A 14,401-nucleotide genomic window follows, 5' to 3' on the forward strand; every position below is an offset into this window, starting at 1 on the left:
TTTTATTGTTTGTATGCCGCCCTTCTCCGGGAGGACTCAGGGCGGCGAACAATTCAAGGGGGAAAAAAAAGGGGAACATAAAAGACAAAATACAAATAATAAAAGTAGACAACAGTCGCACAACCATACATGTCGAGAGGGGAGGGGAACTCATCGACCCCAGGCCTGCCGACATAGCCAGGTTTTGACCCCTTTTCGGAAGGCCTGGAGAGAGGTGAGGGTCCAAATCCCTGCGGGGAGTTCATTCCAGAGGGCCGGAGCTGCCACAGAGAAGGCCCTCCCCCGGGTAATAGCCAGGTGGCATTGGCTGGTAGATGGCACCCGGAGGAGGCCAACCCTGTGAGATCTAATGGGTCTGTGGGAGGTAATTGGCAGCAGGTGGTCTCTCAAGTACCCAGGTCCAATACCATGAAGGGCTTTATAAGTTACGACTAGCACCTTGAAGCGTATCCGGAGACTGATCGGTAACCAGTGCAGCTCGCGGAGGATAGGTGTAACGTGGGTGTACCGAGGTGCACCCACAATCGCTCGCGCGGCTGCGTTCTGGACGAGTTGAAGTCTCCGAATACTCTTCAAGGGCAGCCCCATGTAGAGCGCATTGCAGTAGTCCAGTCTTGAGGTCACGAGGGCGTGAGTGACTGTTGCAAGTACCTCTCGGTCCAGGTAGGGACGCAACTGGTGCACCAGGCGAACCTGGGCAAATGCCCCCCTGGTCACAGCTGACAAATGGTGTTCTAAAGTCAGCTGTGGATCCAGGAGGACCCCCAAGTTGTGGGCCCTGTCTGAGGGGCATAGGTTTTCACCCCCCAGCCCTGGCTCTCCAGAGATCATTGGTCAGTGCGACCAAAGCGGTTTCCGTGCTGTAGCCAGGTGTGTTTATATTCCTCTCCTGGGGAAAGCTCTCCAGCCAGACAAAATTATGACAGGCAGTCCTCGACTTACAACAGTTGATTATTCAAAGCAGTGGTGAAATTCAAATTTTTTGCTACCGGTTCTGTGGGCGTGGCCTGGTGGGCGTGGCGTGGTTTGGTGGGTGTGGCACGGGAAGGATACTGCAAAATCCCCCTTCCCTCCCCACTCTGGGGCCAGCCCAGCCAGAGGTGGCATTTGCCGGTTCTCCAAACTACTCAAAATTTCCTCTACCGCTTCTCCAGAACCTGCTGGATTTCACCCCTGATTCAAAGTTACAACTGGACAGGGGGAAAAGGGACTTGTTTTTCTGTTCTACACGTTTTTTCACAGTTACAACCTTTGTGGCATCCCCGTGGTTGCGTGATCAAAATTCAGACTCTTGGCAACTGACTCATATTTATGACGGTTGCAGTGTCGTGGGATCACGTGGTCCCCTTTTTCCTGCCGTCTGACAGATCACGTGGTCCCCTTTTTCCTGCCGTCTGACAGCCGAAGTCAAGGGGATTCACTTAACAACCGTGTGACTAACTTAACAACTGCAGTGATTCACTTAACAACTGTGGCAAGGAAGGTCGAAAAATGGGGCAAAACTCGCCGACCAAATATCTTGCTTATCAACCGAAATTTTGGGCTGGGTTGTGGTCATAAGTCAAGGACTACTTGTATAGGGTCTCCTGCTTGAGCAGGGGGTTGGACTAGAAGGCCTCCAAGGTCCCCTCCAACTCTGTTATTCTGTTACATTCAGAGTGTCCTTATTTACAAAACCAGCTCGGATGGACTTCTCTTGCTTCCTTCTGACCCCCAATTATTATTAGCTGGAGAGACATTAAAAGAGAAAAAGCAGGAAAGGCTGATTTGCGTCAGAATTCACTCCTTGTGAGCCAGGATGCAATTAAAAAAAACAAAAAACAAAACCCCAACCTCTGGAATTCCCCCAGTCAGCAGCTGGAGGAAAGTGATGCAACCTGGAGCACAAATACTTGTGAAGAATATGAATCAGGAATAGAATAGAAATAGAATAACTTTATGGTCACTTCGTAGGTATGCTAATCGGCATACATTAAAATGAAATTTCGTTGCATGCAGCTCTCAAAGGGTCACCACCTCCAATAGACACTACATGAACATGACAGAATAAATGAATATATAGAATAGAATGGAATGGAATGGAGTGGAGTGGAACAGAATGGAACAGATTGGAGTAGAATAGAGTAAAGTAGGATAGGATAGGATAGGATAATGGAATGAAGAATGGAATAGAATAGAATAGAATAATAGAATAGAATAGAATAGAAGAATGGAGTGGAGTGGAGTGGAACAGAACGGATTGGAATAGAATAAAGTAGAGTAGGATAGGATAGGATAATGGAATGAAGAATGGAATGAAATAGAATAGAATGGAATGAAGTGGAGTGGAACAGAACGGATTGGAATAGAATAGAGTAGAGTAGGATAGGATAGGATAATGGAATGAAGAATGGAATAGAATAGAATAGAAGAATGGAGTGGAGTGGAACAGAACGGATTGGAATAGAATAGAGTAAAGTAGAGTAGGATAGGATAGGATAGGATAGGATAGGATAGGATAATGGAATGAAATAGAATGGAATGAAGTGGAGTGGAACAGAACGGATTGGAATAGAGTAGAGTAGGATAGGATAGGATAGGATAGGATAGGATAGGATAGGATAGGATAGGATAGGATAGGATAATGGAATGAAGAATGGAATGGAATAGAATAGAATAGAGTAGAATAGAATAGAATATGGAATGTACAGTATAGAATAGGAATAGGAATAGAATAGAACAGAACAGAATTCTCCTTAATTCCAGCTTGGCTTTTCTCCTTGATTAGTTTCCATCCATTGGTTCTTGTCCTGCCTTCAGGGGCTTTGGATAAAATGTTGACAACCCCCCTCCCTCTTCTTTGGGGCAGCAGCCCCTCAAATATTAGAAGGCAGCTATCAAGTCATCATCCCTGGTCCTTCTTTTCACTGGACTAGACATCCCCAATTCCCGCAACTATTTTCCTTCTCTACCTTGACTTCCTGTTGCTGCTTTTTCCCCCCCACTGGCAGGACGTTCTGTGGAACAGGCCAGCCTCATAAAACAGGGATCAGGTGCACGGGAGAAGAACATTGAGATTTTGCATTGATTTAATTGCTGGGTGGTGACGTGCTTCAAATAGACCTATTTCTTTATGGCTCAGATTTATATCCTAGCTTCCCAAGGCGTTTATTTCCAGCATAAATAAATAAATTTATTTACACAGCGATGTCTACAATGTACACGGAGGCATCTGAACTAGACTTGGTTGTGGGTAGAGGCATAATTTTGTATTTATTAGTTAATTTATTTGGTCAAGTTTAGTGTATATTGGAGGAGGAGGTGACCCTTTGAGAGCTGCATGCAATGAAATTTCATTTATCCCCTGAAGGCAGGACAAGAACCAATGGATGGAAACTAATCAAGGAGAAAAGCCAACCTGGAATTAAGGAGGAATTTCCTGATAGTGAGGACACTTAACCAGTGGAACTGCTTGCCACCGGAAGTTGTAAATGCTCCATCACTGGTGGCTTTCAAGAAGAGATTGGACAAGCATTTGTCTGAAATGGTACAGGGTCTCCTGCTTCAGCAAGGGGCTGGACTAGAAGACCTCCAAGGGACCTCCTAACTCCGTGATTCTATTTCCTCTGTTAAAATGCTGCTCCAAATAAATGCCAGGATTTTTCCAGGCACTTCCCAGCAGACGAGACTAACTTGAAAGAGCAGCAATGCCATCAAAGTTGGTCGACTCCAGATAGTTCCAACTTATGTCCAAAATCAGGATGGTTAGTTTTTGCTCCGTGGTTCTGTTGCCAACTGGTTTTTAAATGCGTCATGCCAGACTGAACAACTGTGGGCAAGGAAAGTCATTAAAAAGGGGCAAAACTCACTTAACAACTGCATTGCTTAGCAAGGAAAATTATAGGCTGAAACATTTGTGGTCGTAAACCGAGGATTGCCTGTGCACCCTTTTCACAACTCCGCCGTGGCCAATGCGCACGGGAATGCCTTCAGATGGCTGGGAATTATGTGCGAAGCTCCCGTCTTTAAGATATAAAGACCGGATACCAGCTACAAACGAAGCACGACTGAGACACAGCCTGCTTCCTTGTCGTGTTTCCAAAAGGAAATGGATTTATTAAGTTACTGTGACTTCCTAGATCTATGCCGTGGCAGGCCAAGGAAGAAAGAAAAATATGTTTTTCCTTCTCCCAAAATAAATTGGCATCCTCTGGAAAGACGGGGATGCTGAATGGACGTATCCTGGTGGAATCAGGCCAAGGTATTACGCAGGTGCACAATCAGAATTGATAGTGCAGTTGGGACTGAAGCCAGGGATGGGATGGGATAGGATAGGGCAGAGAAGAGAAAAGAACAGAAGAGAAGAGGAAGAAGAGAAGAAAGAATGATGGGGAAGATAAAATGGAAAGCAGAATAGAATAATATGGGCTGGACTGGGCTGGGAAGGGGAGAGGAGAGGAGAAGAAAGAAGGATGCAGAAGAGAAAATGGAAAGAACAGAAGAGAATAGAATAGAATAATATGGTGTTGAAAGAAATGTCCTTCTGGGTTCAGCTCCAAGTAGGGAAGAAGACACTGGAGACATGGAGGCTGCTTGGAAAGATGGTTTATTGTTGGACAGGACCACATGGCTTGAGCCCTGACCAGAAAAGGGGATCACATGCTTCAATGTTGGTGGAGAAGAAGAGAAGGGCTGAAGGAGGGGCTTGCTAGGCTTTTTAATACCCTGTTTAGTCCCACCTCTCTGTTTCCTGTTCCTGTGTAAGAAATGTCTTCTGATTGGTTGTCAGACTCCCATGGTGCCATGCAGGGGGCTACTCTCTAGGCTGTGATGAGTTCTCAGTTGCCTTGTGGTCAGTTGAGTAATATCCCTTCCCCCTACAGCTGCAGTGAGGAGAAGTCTTTATTATGTAAAGTGGGCTAGCCTGGCCATCTTAATGGCCCATAAGCTGGGGATGGGCAGAAAGCTATAGGCAACTATTCTCTCTTTTGAAACATGTTTCTTTTCACATCCAGAGAAATATTCTGCCTTTTCAATATTTCCTAGGATATTTCATTTTTCTGGGAGAGGGCTGGGTGATAACTTCCCACAATGGGATGGGATGGAATAGAATAGAGAAGGGAAGAGAAGGGAAGAGGAGAGAAGAGAAAAAGGAAGGATGCAGAAGAGAAAATGGAAAGAACAGAACAGAATAGAGTAATATGGAATGGGATGGAATAGAATAGAGAAGAGAGGAGAAGAGAAAAAGGAAAGAATAGAACATAATAGAACATAATTCTTTCTTGCCCAACTGTGAGTGGACATACAAGGAAGTTGCCTCCGCTGCTTAAGATCTCAGCAGACATACAAAATAAGAAAGTGATGCACCCAGGAAGAGACCCCCGAGGCCTCCAAATCAAAATCGTCATGCATCACACGTTTCTCAGGCTTGGTGACTTGGAGAGGCGTGGACTTCAACTCCCAGAATCCACCAGTTTGTTTACTTTATTTCATTGACGTTGCACTTCCTTGAATTCTGGGAGTTGTAAATGTATCTGGGTAGCCCTCCAAGGGGAGAAGCTGGTTTAAGGAAAAATAAGAGCTGGCTCACTCTTCCCCACTCTTCGCTTTGCAAGCTCCACTGTTATGATCCTTTCTCCAAGGTTTTAACAAGTGAGAAAGTCAACACATTTGCTGCTCCTCAGCCTCTGAGGACAACCTCTTTTGGACTCTGGTCCCAGAGTAGGCAGCTCAGAGGTTTGCCCTTCGTGCAAAAAAGTCTTTTATTCTTCCCCTCCTTTATATAAGAGCCAAGGTGGCGCAGTGGTTAAAAGCAGCACTGCAGGCTACTGCTAGATCAGCAGGTCAGCGGTTCAAATCTCACCGGCTCAGGGTTGACTCAGCCTTCCATCCTTCCGAGGTGGGTAAAATGAGGACCCAGATTGTTGGGGGCAATATGCTGACTCTCTGTAAACCGCTTAGAGAGGCCTGAAAGGCCTATGAAGCGGTATATAAGTCTACTGCTATTGCTATATTGCTATTGCTATTATATTGTTTTATCGCATTGTTGTAAAACACAAGTAGGTCATTGCATTGTTTCTACAGGGTTGACCGGAGATTGTTCACACACAATCAGGGAAGATCACTTGACTCTTTAAAGAGAAGGGAAAAAATTGTGATCACCTGGGCTGCATTTTGCAGAGGGAGGGAGGGAGGGAAAGGGAGGAAGGAAAGAAAGAAGGAAGGAAGAGGGAGAGAGAAAGGGAAATTAAAGGGAAGCGGAAAGAAGGGAAGCAGAGAGGGAGGGAGATGGGTGGAAGGAAAGAAGGAGATAATAGAAAGGAGAAAAAATGGGAAGGAAGAGAGAATAGAGAGAGAAGGGAATGAGAATGGAAAGGAGGAAAGGAAAGAAAGTGAAGTGAAAGTGGAAAAGGGAAAGGGAAGATGAAAGTGGAAAGAAGGAAAGGAAGGAGGGAAAGGGGAAGAAAGTGAAATGGAAGTGGAAAGAAGGGAAGCAGAGAGGGAGGGGGATGGATGGAAGGAAAGAAGGAGATAAAAGGAGAAAAATGGGAAGGAAGAGAGAATAGAGAGAGAAGGGAATGAGACTGGAAAGGAGGGAGGGAGGAAAGGAAGGAAAGGGAAGTGAAAGTGGAAAAGGGAAAGGGAAGATAAAAGTGGAAAGAAGGAAAGGAAGGAGGAAAGGAGGGAAAGAAAGTGAAATGAAAGTGGAAAGAAGGGAAGCAGAGAGGGAGGGAGATGGATGGAAGGAAAGGAGATAAAAGAAAGGAGAAAAATGGGAAGGAAGAGAGAATAGAGAGAGAAGGGAATGAGGATGGAAAGGAGGAAAGGAAAGAAAGTGAAGTGAAAGTGGAAAAGGGAAGGAGGGAGGGAGGGAAAGGGAAGATGAAAGTGGAAAGAAGGAAGGGAAGGAGGAAAGGAGGGAAAGGGGAAGAAAGTGAAATGGAAGTGGAAAAAAGGGAAGCAGAGAGGGAGGGAGATGGGTGGAAGGAAAGAAGGAGAAAAGAAAGGAGAAAATGAGAATGGAAAGGAGGAAGGGAGGAAAGGAAGGAAAGTGAAGTGAAAGTGGAAAAGGGAAAGGGAAGGAAAGGGAAGATGAAAATGGAAAGAAGGAAAGGAAGGAGGGGGAGGGGAAGAAAGTGAAATGGAAGTGGAAAGAAGGGAAGCAGAGAGGGAGGGAGATGGATGGAAGGAAAGAAGGAGAAAAGAAAGGAGAAAAATGGGAAGGAAGAGAGAAAGGAATGAGAAAGGAGAAGGAAAGGAGGGAGGGAGGAAGAAGGAGGGAGGGAGGAAAGGAAGGAAAGGGAAGATGAAAGTGGAAAGAAGGAAAGGAAGGAGGGGGAGGGGAAGAAAGTGAAACGGAAGTGGAAAGAAGGGAAGCAGAGAGGGAGAGAGGAAGGAAGGAGATAAAGTGAAGGAGAAAGAACGGGAAGGCAGAGGGAGAAGAGAACAGGAAAGCGAAAGTAAGGAACGGCCTCCCTCTCCGTGACCGCAGACACGTGCGTGGGAGGGGAGGGCGTGTCCGGGGCGTGTCCAGGGGGCGGGGCGTGTGGCCCGCGGGCGCCCTGCGGCCAGCAGCCATGGGGGCGCCCGGGTGGCCGGTGCGGCTGGTGCGGCTGGGCCGGGCCTCGCTGGGGGCGTCGCTGGGGGCGCAGGCGGCGGCGGCGGCGGCGCTGCAGCGGGGCTCGGCGGAGGAGCCGGAGCGGCTGGTGCTGTGGGAGCCGCGGGGCCCGGTCTACACGGCGGGGCTGCGCGGGGAGCCGGGGCTGGAGGCGGGCGAGCTGGCGGGGCGGCTGCGGGCGCTGGGGGCGGAGGTGGCGCACGTGGGCCGCGGCGGGCGTCTGACCTTCCACGGCCCGGGCCAGCTGGTGGCCTATCCGGTGCTGGACCTCCGCCGCCGCCGCCTCGCCCTCCGCGCCTACGTGGCCGCCCTGGAGCGCCTGGCCCGGGACGTCTGCCGCCGCCTCGGCCTCCCGCGCGCCCGCGCCCTCCCGCCGCCCCGCACCGGCGTCTGGCTCGGGGACCGCAAGCTCTGCGCCATCGGTGAGAGGCCCGCAGGGGGACCACCGCACCCATGCGCCTTGCCCCGCCCTGGGGCCTCCCGATCGAGGATGGGGTGGGGGGGACTGCCAGGCCCATGGTGCCCGGCCAGCGTAAATGGAGAGTGGACTAACATACCCATGCATTTTGCCTATCCTGAGCCTCCTGAATCAGCAATAGGAGGGGGGACTGCCAGGCCCATGGTGCCCGGCCGGCCAGGGCCGCAGTACGTCTTGCTCACCCTGGGGCTGCAGAATAAAGTGATAGGTGGGGGGACTGCCAGGCCCATGGTGCCCGGACTACCGGACCCATGCATCTTGCCCACCCTGGGTTTGCAGAATAAAGTGATAGGTGGTGGGGACTGCCAGGCCCATGGTGCCCGGCCAGCTCAGGCTGCGGGCTGTAAATGGAGAGTGGACTACAATACCCATGCATTTTGCCTACCCTGGGCCTCCTGAATCAGCAATAGGAGGGGGGACTGCCAGGCCCATGGTGCCCGGCCGGCCAGGGCCGCAGAGGGGATTAACATACCCATGTATTCCTGGGCCCACTCTTGGGGGTCCCCAGTCCATGCAGAGGAGAGGGACCGCCAGGCTCATGGTACCCAGCTTGTCAGGGCTCTTAATGGGGAGGAGACTACCCCGCCCATGATCCTCAGCCAACCTGGGTTCCTGGGCCCCGTCTTGGGGCTCCCCAGTGCTGCGATAGAAGAGGGATTGCCAGGCCCATACTGCCCAGCCAGCTCAGATGGCAGGCTTCAAATGGAGAGTGGACTAAGGAACCCATGGATCTTGCCTAGCCTGGGGCTCCAGAATCAGTGATAGGAGCGGGACATTGCAATTAATTATTATTATTGTTATTGTTGTTGTATTACATTGAAGAATGTATTGATATTGTACAACGTGACCCGTCAAAACCGCGGTCCACAAAAGCACGATCGACGAAAGCGCGCATTTGACGTCATCACAGCGCGACGAAAAAAATTAAAAATTGAAATAAAAATAAAATTAAAGCAAGCCGATTCACATAAAGGTAAGGGTTAGGTTAAGGGTTAGGGTTAGGTTTAGGGTTAGGTTTGGGGGGGTTAGGGTAAGGTTTTCGCTTTATTTTTACATTTTTCGATCACAGCGCGTTGTTTTCGTCGCGCTGTGATGACGTCAAATGCGCGCTTTCGTCGACCGCGATTTTGTCCTCTGCGGTTTTGTGGTGGAACCATTGTACAATATTGTAACCATTCATTTATTCATTCATTATTATTGTATTGCACCGTATTGTATCCCCCATTCATTCATTACCATTCTTGCATTCTGCCGTATCGCATTGATGTTGTCCTCCTGCTCTCCCCCCACCCAGGTGTCCATTGCGGGAGACACATCACCACGCACGGATTGGCCCTGAACTGTTGCACCGACCTGTCCTGGTTCGACCACATCGTCCCGTGTGGCCTGGAGGGGCTGGGGGTGACCTCCCTTAGCCAGGAGCTCCAGAGACCCGTCTCGGTTGAAGAAGCCACGCAGCCCTTCCTGGAAGTGTTCCAAGAAGTCTTTAACTGTCGTTTAAGCGAGGAGGAGGCAGCCGCTTTGGAGGAATGATGGACTGAAGAGGCCGATTGGGTTGCAAAATCCTGGATTGTCTCTTCGGGAAATATTAAAAGGATGGGAGTTTTTCCGGCTGGCAGGTTTTATTCCTGGGTGGACGGAGCGTATCAACGCAATGCAAGGACCTGGACCTCTGACACAGGTAGTCCTCAACTCACGACCACAATGGAGCCCGAAATTTCTGTTGCTAAGTGAGACATTAGTTAAGTGAGTTTTGCCCTATTTTATGACTTTTTTCGCCACCTTTGTTAACTGAATTATCACAAGACGCTAAGTTAGTAACATGGTCGTTAAGCGAATCTGGCTTCCCCACCTTTATCAATCTATCTTATCCCTCCATCCATCCGCCTGTCCATCCATTATCATTTCATTTTAATATATGTTGATTAGTGTACATTTAAATTGACAATAGTTATTCTATCTCTTTCATCTTTATATTTTTCTCTCTCTGATCTATCTATCTATCTATCTTTATCTCTCTCTCTCGATCTATATCTCTCTCTATATCTATCTCCTATCTATCTATCCATCTATCTATCTATCTATCTATCTTTCTATCTATCCATCTTTATCTCTCTTGATCTATATCTATCTCTCTATCTCTTATCATCTATCTCTCATATCTATCTATCTATCTATCTATCTATCTATCTATCTATCTATCTATCTATCTATCTATCTATCTACCATCTATCTATCTTTCTTTCTATCCATCTTTATCTCTCGATCTATATCTATCTTTCTATATCTATCTCTTATCTATCTATCTATCTATCTATCTATCTATCTATCTATCTATCTATCTATCTTTCTATCCATCTTTATCTCTCTTGATCTATATCTATCTCTCTATCTCTTATCATCTATCTATCTCTCATATCTATCTATCTATCTATCTATCTATCTCTCTATCTTTCTTTCTATCCATCTTTATCTCTCTCGATCTATATCTATCTCTCTATATCTATCTCTTATCATCTATCTATCTATCTATCTATCTATCATCTATCATCTATCATCTATCTATCATTTATCTATCCATCCATTCAGTTTATCTAATTTCCATTGAGGGGGAGAGGCTGCCCCTTGGTCCTCAATTTACAAACTTTCACTTAGTGACCAAAATTACGATGGCAGTGAAAAAAATGACTTACGAACATTTTTCACACTTACGACCTTTGCAGCACGCCCACAATGATGTCATCAAAATTCAGAATGCTTGGTTCATACTTATGACGGTCGCGGTGTCCCGGGGTCATGGGATCCCCCTTTTGCGACCTTCCCACAAGCAGAGGTAATGGAGGAAGCCGGATTCACTTAACAACCATGTCACTAACTTAACAACTGCCTGAATTCACTTAATGGCAGTGGCAAGCATGGTTGTAAAATGGGACAGAATGTAACTGTCTCAGTTAGCGAAAGAGATTTTGGGCTCAATTGTGGTTTGTAAGTTGAGGTCTACGGGTGAAGCACACGCGGTCCTCACTCAACGACGGATGCAGGGATGTGGCTGCTTAGCAAAAGGATCGGAGGTGGAAGGAAATCTGGAGGCCAGTAGTCCTCGACCTACGACCACAGTTGAGTCCCCAAATGTCCACTACTAAACAAGACGGTTAAGTGGGGTTTTGCCTCATTTTGCAACCTTTTGGCCACCGTTGTTAAACAAATTGCTGCAGTCGTTAAGTGAATCCGGCTCTCCATTGCCTTTGCTTGTGTGAAGGTCGCAGAAGGGGATCACACCCCTGGGACACATTGCGACCGTCGTAAATACGAGTTAGTTGCCAAGCGTCCAAATTTTGAGCACTTGGCCATAGGGATGTTGCAACGGTGGTAAATGTGAGAAATGGTCATAAATCCACTTTCATTGCCGTTGTAGCTTTGGACGGTCACTAAATGAACTCTTGTAAGTCGAGGGCTACCTGGGATAGCTATTTTGCTTCTTTCCACCAGTTGTGGGGGAGAAATAGTTTTGCTGCCAAATAGATATGCAAATAAAACACATTTAATCAGTGCCTTGTTAACCAAAAAGTTGCATTTCTCCTGCTGTTGTGAGATTTTTTTTTATGACTGAACTCATTAAAACCCATTTTTTTGGAATTCCAAGACCCACATTTGGACTTAAAATCAAATTTTTGCCCCAATTCTTTTCTGCTATGCCTCAACTAAGTATCAATGTTGGCCAGTTCTAAACCTGGATCTGTTAGCTATGGGGAAGCAAGCGGCATTACTCAGAATGGTAGATTAATTATGGTTTAATTCAGCAGCGTTCAAAGGAGAGAAAAACGTATGAAACGCAAATTATTTTATGAAAACAAATTTATACAGCTCCCCAACTCAAGGAACAGCCCCAAGTAGCTGAAAACCATGTTTAAAACCCGCAACGGAAAATCCTAAACATGGCAGGTATAACGCAATGATTTCTTTATCAAATAGTTATCCATTTAACATAAACATTTATTTATAGTTATCCATTTAACATAAACATTTATTTATAGTTATCCATTTAACATAAACATTCATTTATAGTTATCCATTTAACATAAACATTTATTTATACTTATCCATTTAACATAAACATTTATTTATAGTTATCCATTTAACATAAACATTCATTTATAGTTATCCATTTAACATAAACATTTATTTATACTTATCCATTTAATATAAACATTTATACTTATCCATTTAACATAAACATTTTTATACTTATCCATTTAACATAAACATTCATTTATAGTTATCCATTTAACATAAACATTTATTTATAGTTATCCATTTAATATAAACATTCATTTATAGTTATCCATTTAACATAAACATTCATTTATAGTTATCCATTTAACATAAACATTCATTTATAGTTATCCGTTTAACATAAACATTTATTTATAGTTATCCATTTAACATAAACATTTATTTATAGTTATCCATTTAACATAAACATTTATTTATAGTTATCCATTTAATATAAACATTCATTTATAGTTATCCATTTAACATAAACATTTATTTATAGTTATCCATTTAATATAAACATTTATACTTATCCATTTAACATAAACATTTTTATACTTATCCATTTAACATAAACATTTATTTATAGTTATCCATTTAACATAAACATTTATTTATACTTATCCATTTAACATAAACATTTATTTATAGTTATCCATTTAATATAAACATTCATTTATAGTTATCCATTTGACATAAACATTTATACTTATCCATTTAACATAAACATTTTTATACTTATCCATTTAACATAAACATTTATTTATAGTTATCCATTTAATATAAACATTCATTTATAGTTATCCATTTAACATAAACATTCATTTATAGTTATCCATTTAACATAAACATTCATTTATAGTTATCCGTTTAACATAAACATTTATTTATAGTTATCCATTTAATATAAACATTCATTTATAGTTATCCATTTAATATAAACATTCATTTATAGTTATCCATTTAACATAAACATTTATTTATAGTTATCCATTTAATATAAACATTTATACTTATCCATTTAACATAAACATTTTTATACTTATCCATTTAACATAAACATTTATTTATAGTTATCCATTTAACATAAACATTTATTTATACTTATCCATTTAACATAAACATTTATTTATAGTTATCCATTTAATATAAACATTCATTTATAGTTATCCATTTGACATAAACATTTATACTTATCCATTTAACATAAACATTTTTATACTTATCCATTTAACATAAACATTCATTTATAGTTATCCGTTTAACATAAACATTTATTTATAGTTATCCGTTTAACATAAACATTTATTTATAGTTATCCATTTAATATAAACATTCATTTATAGTTATCCATTTAACATAAACATTTATTTATAGTTATCCATTTAATATAAACATTCATTTATAGTTATCCATTTAACATAAACATTTATTTATAGTTATCCATTTAATATAAACATTTATTTATACTTATCCGTTTAACATAAACGTTTATTGATACTTATCCGTTTAACATAAACATTTATTTATACTTATCCATTTAACACAAACATTTATTTATTGCAACACCTTAAATTAATTCAACATAAAAACATTTTTTTATTAAACATCCATTCAACATAAAATGTGTTTCACTAAAGATTTATACATTCAAGAGAAGTATTTATTTATTTTAAGTACATTTATTGATCCTCTCCGTTAATGTGCTGCAGTGTGGGGGTCAAAAAAAGTCAGGAGGGCAGTCAGCTGGGGCTGATGGGAGCTGTAGTCCAGCCTTTATTGAGTTCCCAGGCCGAGGAATAGAGAGGGGGGGGGTCTTAAAAATGCATGATCCCCTTGCTGCCTTAATGTTTGTTTCTGCCCGCATTCCCAGCGAGGGTGGACTACAACGGCCATGCTCCCCACCCAGGGTTGCCGAGGATCAGCATCGTTGGAATGGTAGTCCTACTAGGGCCGTGGACCAAACTCTTGTCTGTCTTCATCGTCAGCCACCGTGCCAAGGGGTTGGCTGGTCTTCAGCTCCCCTCCTGCAGTGTGGGCTGGGGAGGATGGACTTTGCAATCCAATGCTCCGTCTTTGGAAAGGCTGCTTCCAAGAGATCTCCAAGTCTTGGGGGGGGGGGCTCCCAAGAGCTGCAGATGTGAGTTGGGGTGTGTGAATGTGCCCATCCAACCTTGGGGGGGGGGGGGGGCTTGCAATTCCTGGCTTTAAGCCCCCTTTCAGCCTTGAAAGCGCCCCCTGCTGACCAATTTTATTTATTAAACTTACACAAG

At 43.9% G+C, this 14,401-nt stretch overlaps 1 protein-coding gene across 1 annotated transcript; it reads left to right on the forward strand.

The window, feature by feature from the left end:
* The first annotated feature begins 7,520 nt into the window (after positions 1-7,520).
* On the forward strand, positions 7,521-9,682 carry LIPT2 (lipoyl(octanoyl) transferase 2). Its single transcript, XM_087720941.1, has 2 exons — positions 7,521-8,019; positions 9,370-9,682. The coding sequence occupies exons 1-2, from the start codon at positions 7,557-7,559 to the stop codon at positions 9,606-9,608; spliced, it is 702 nt and encodes a 233-aa protein (XP_087577067.1). The 5' UTR covers positions 7,521-7,556; the 3' UTR covers positions 9,609-9,682.
* The last annotated feature ends 4,719 nt before the right edge of the window (positions 9,683-14,401 follow it).

This window comes from Thamnophis sirtalis, unplaced genomic scaffold (genome assembly GCF_051295495.1).
Source record: "Thamnophis sirtalis isolate CommonGarterSnake01/CBP01778 unplaced genomic scaffold, rThaSir2_p1.2 scaffold_8, whole genome shotgun sequence".
Taxonomy (NCBI): Eukaryota; Metazoa; Chordata; class Lepidosauria; order Squamata; family Natricidae; genus Thamnophis; species Thamnophis sirtalis.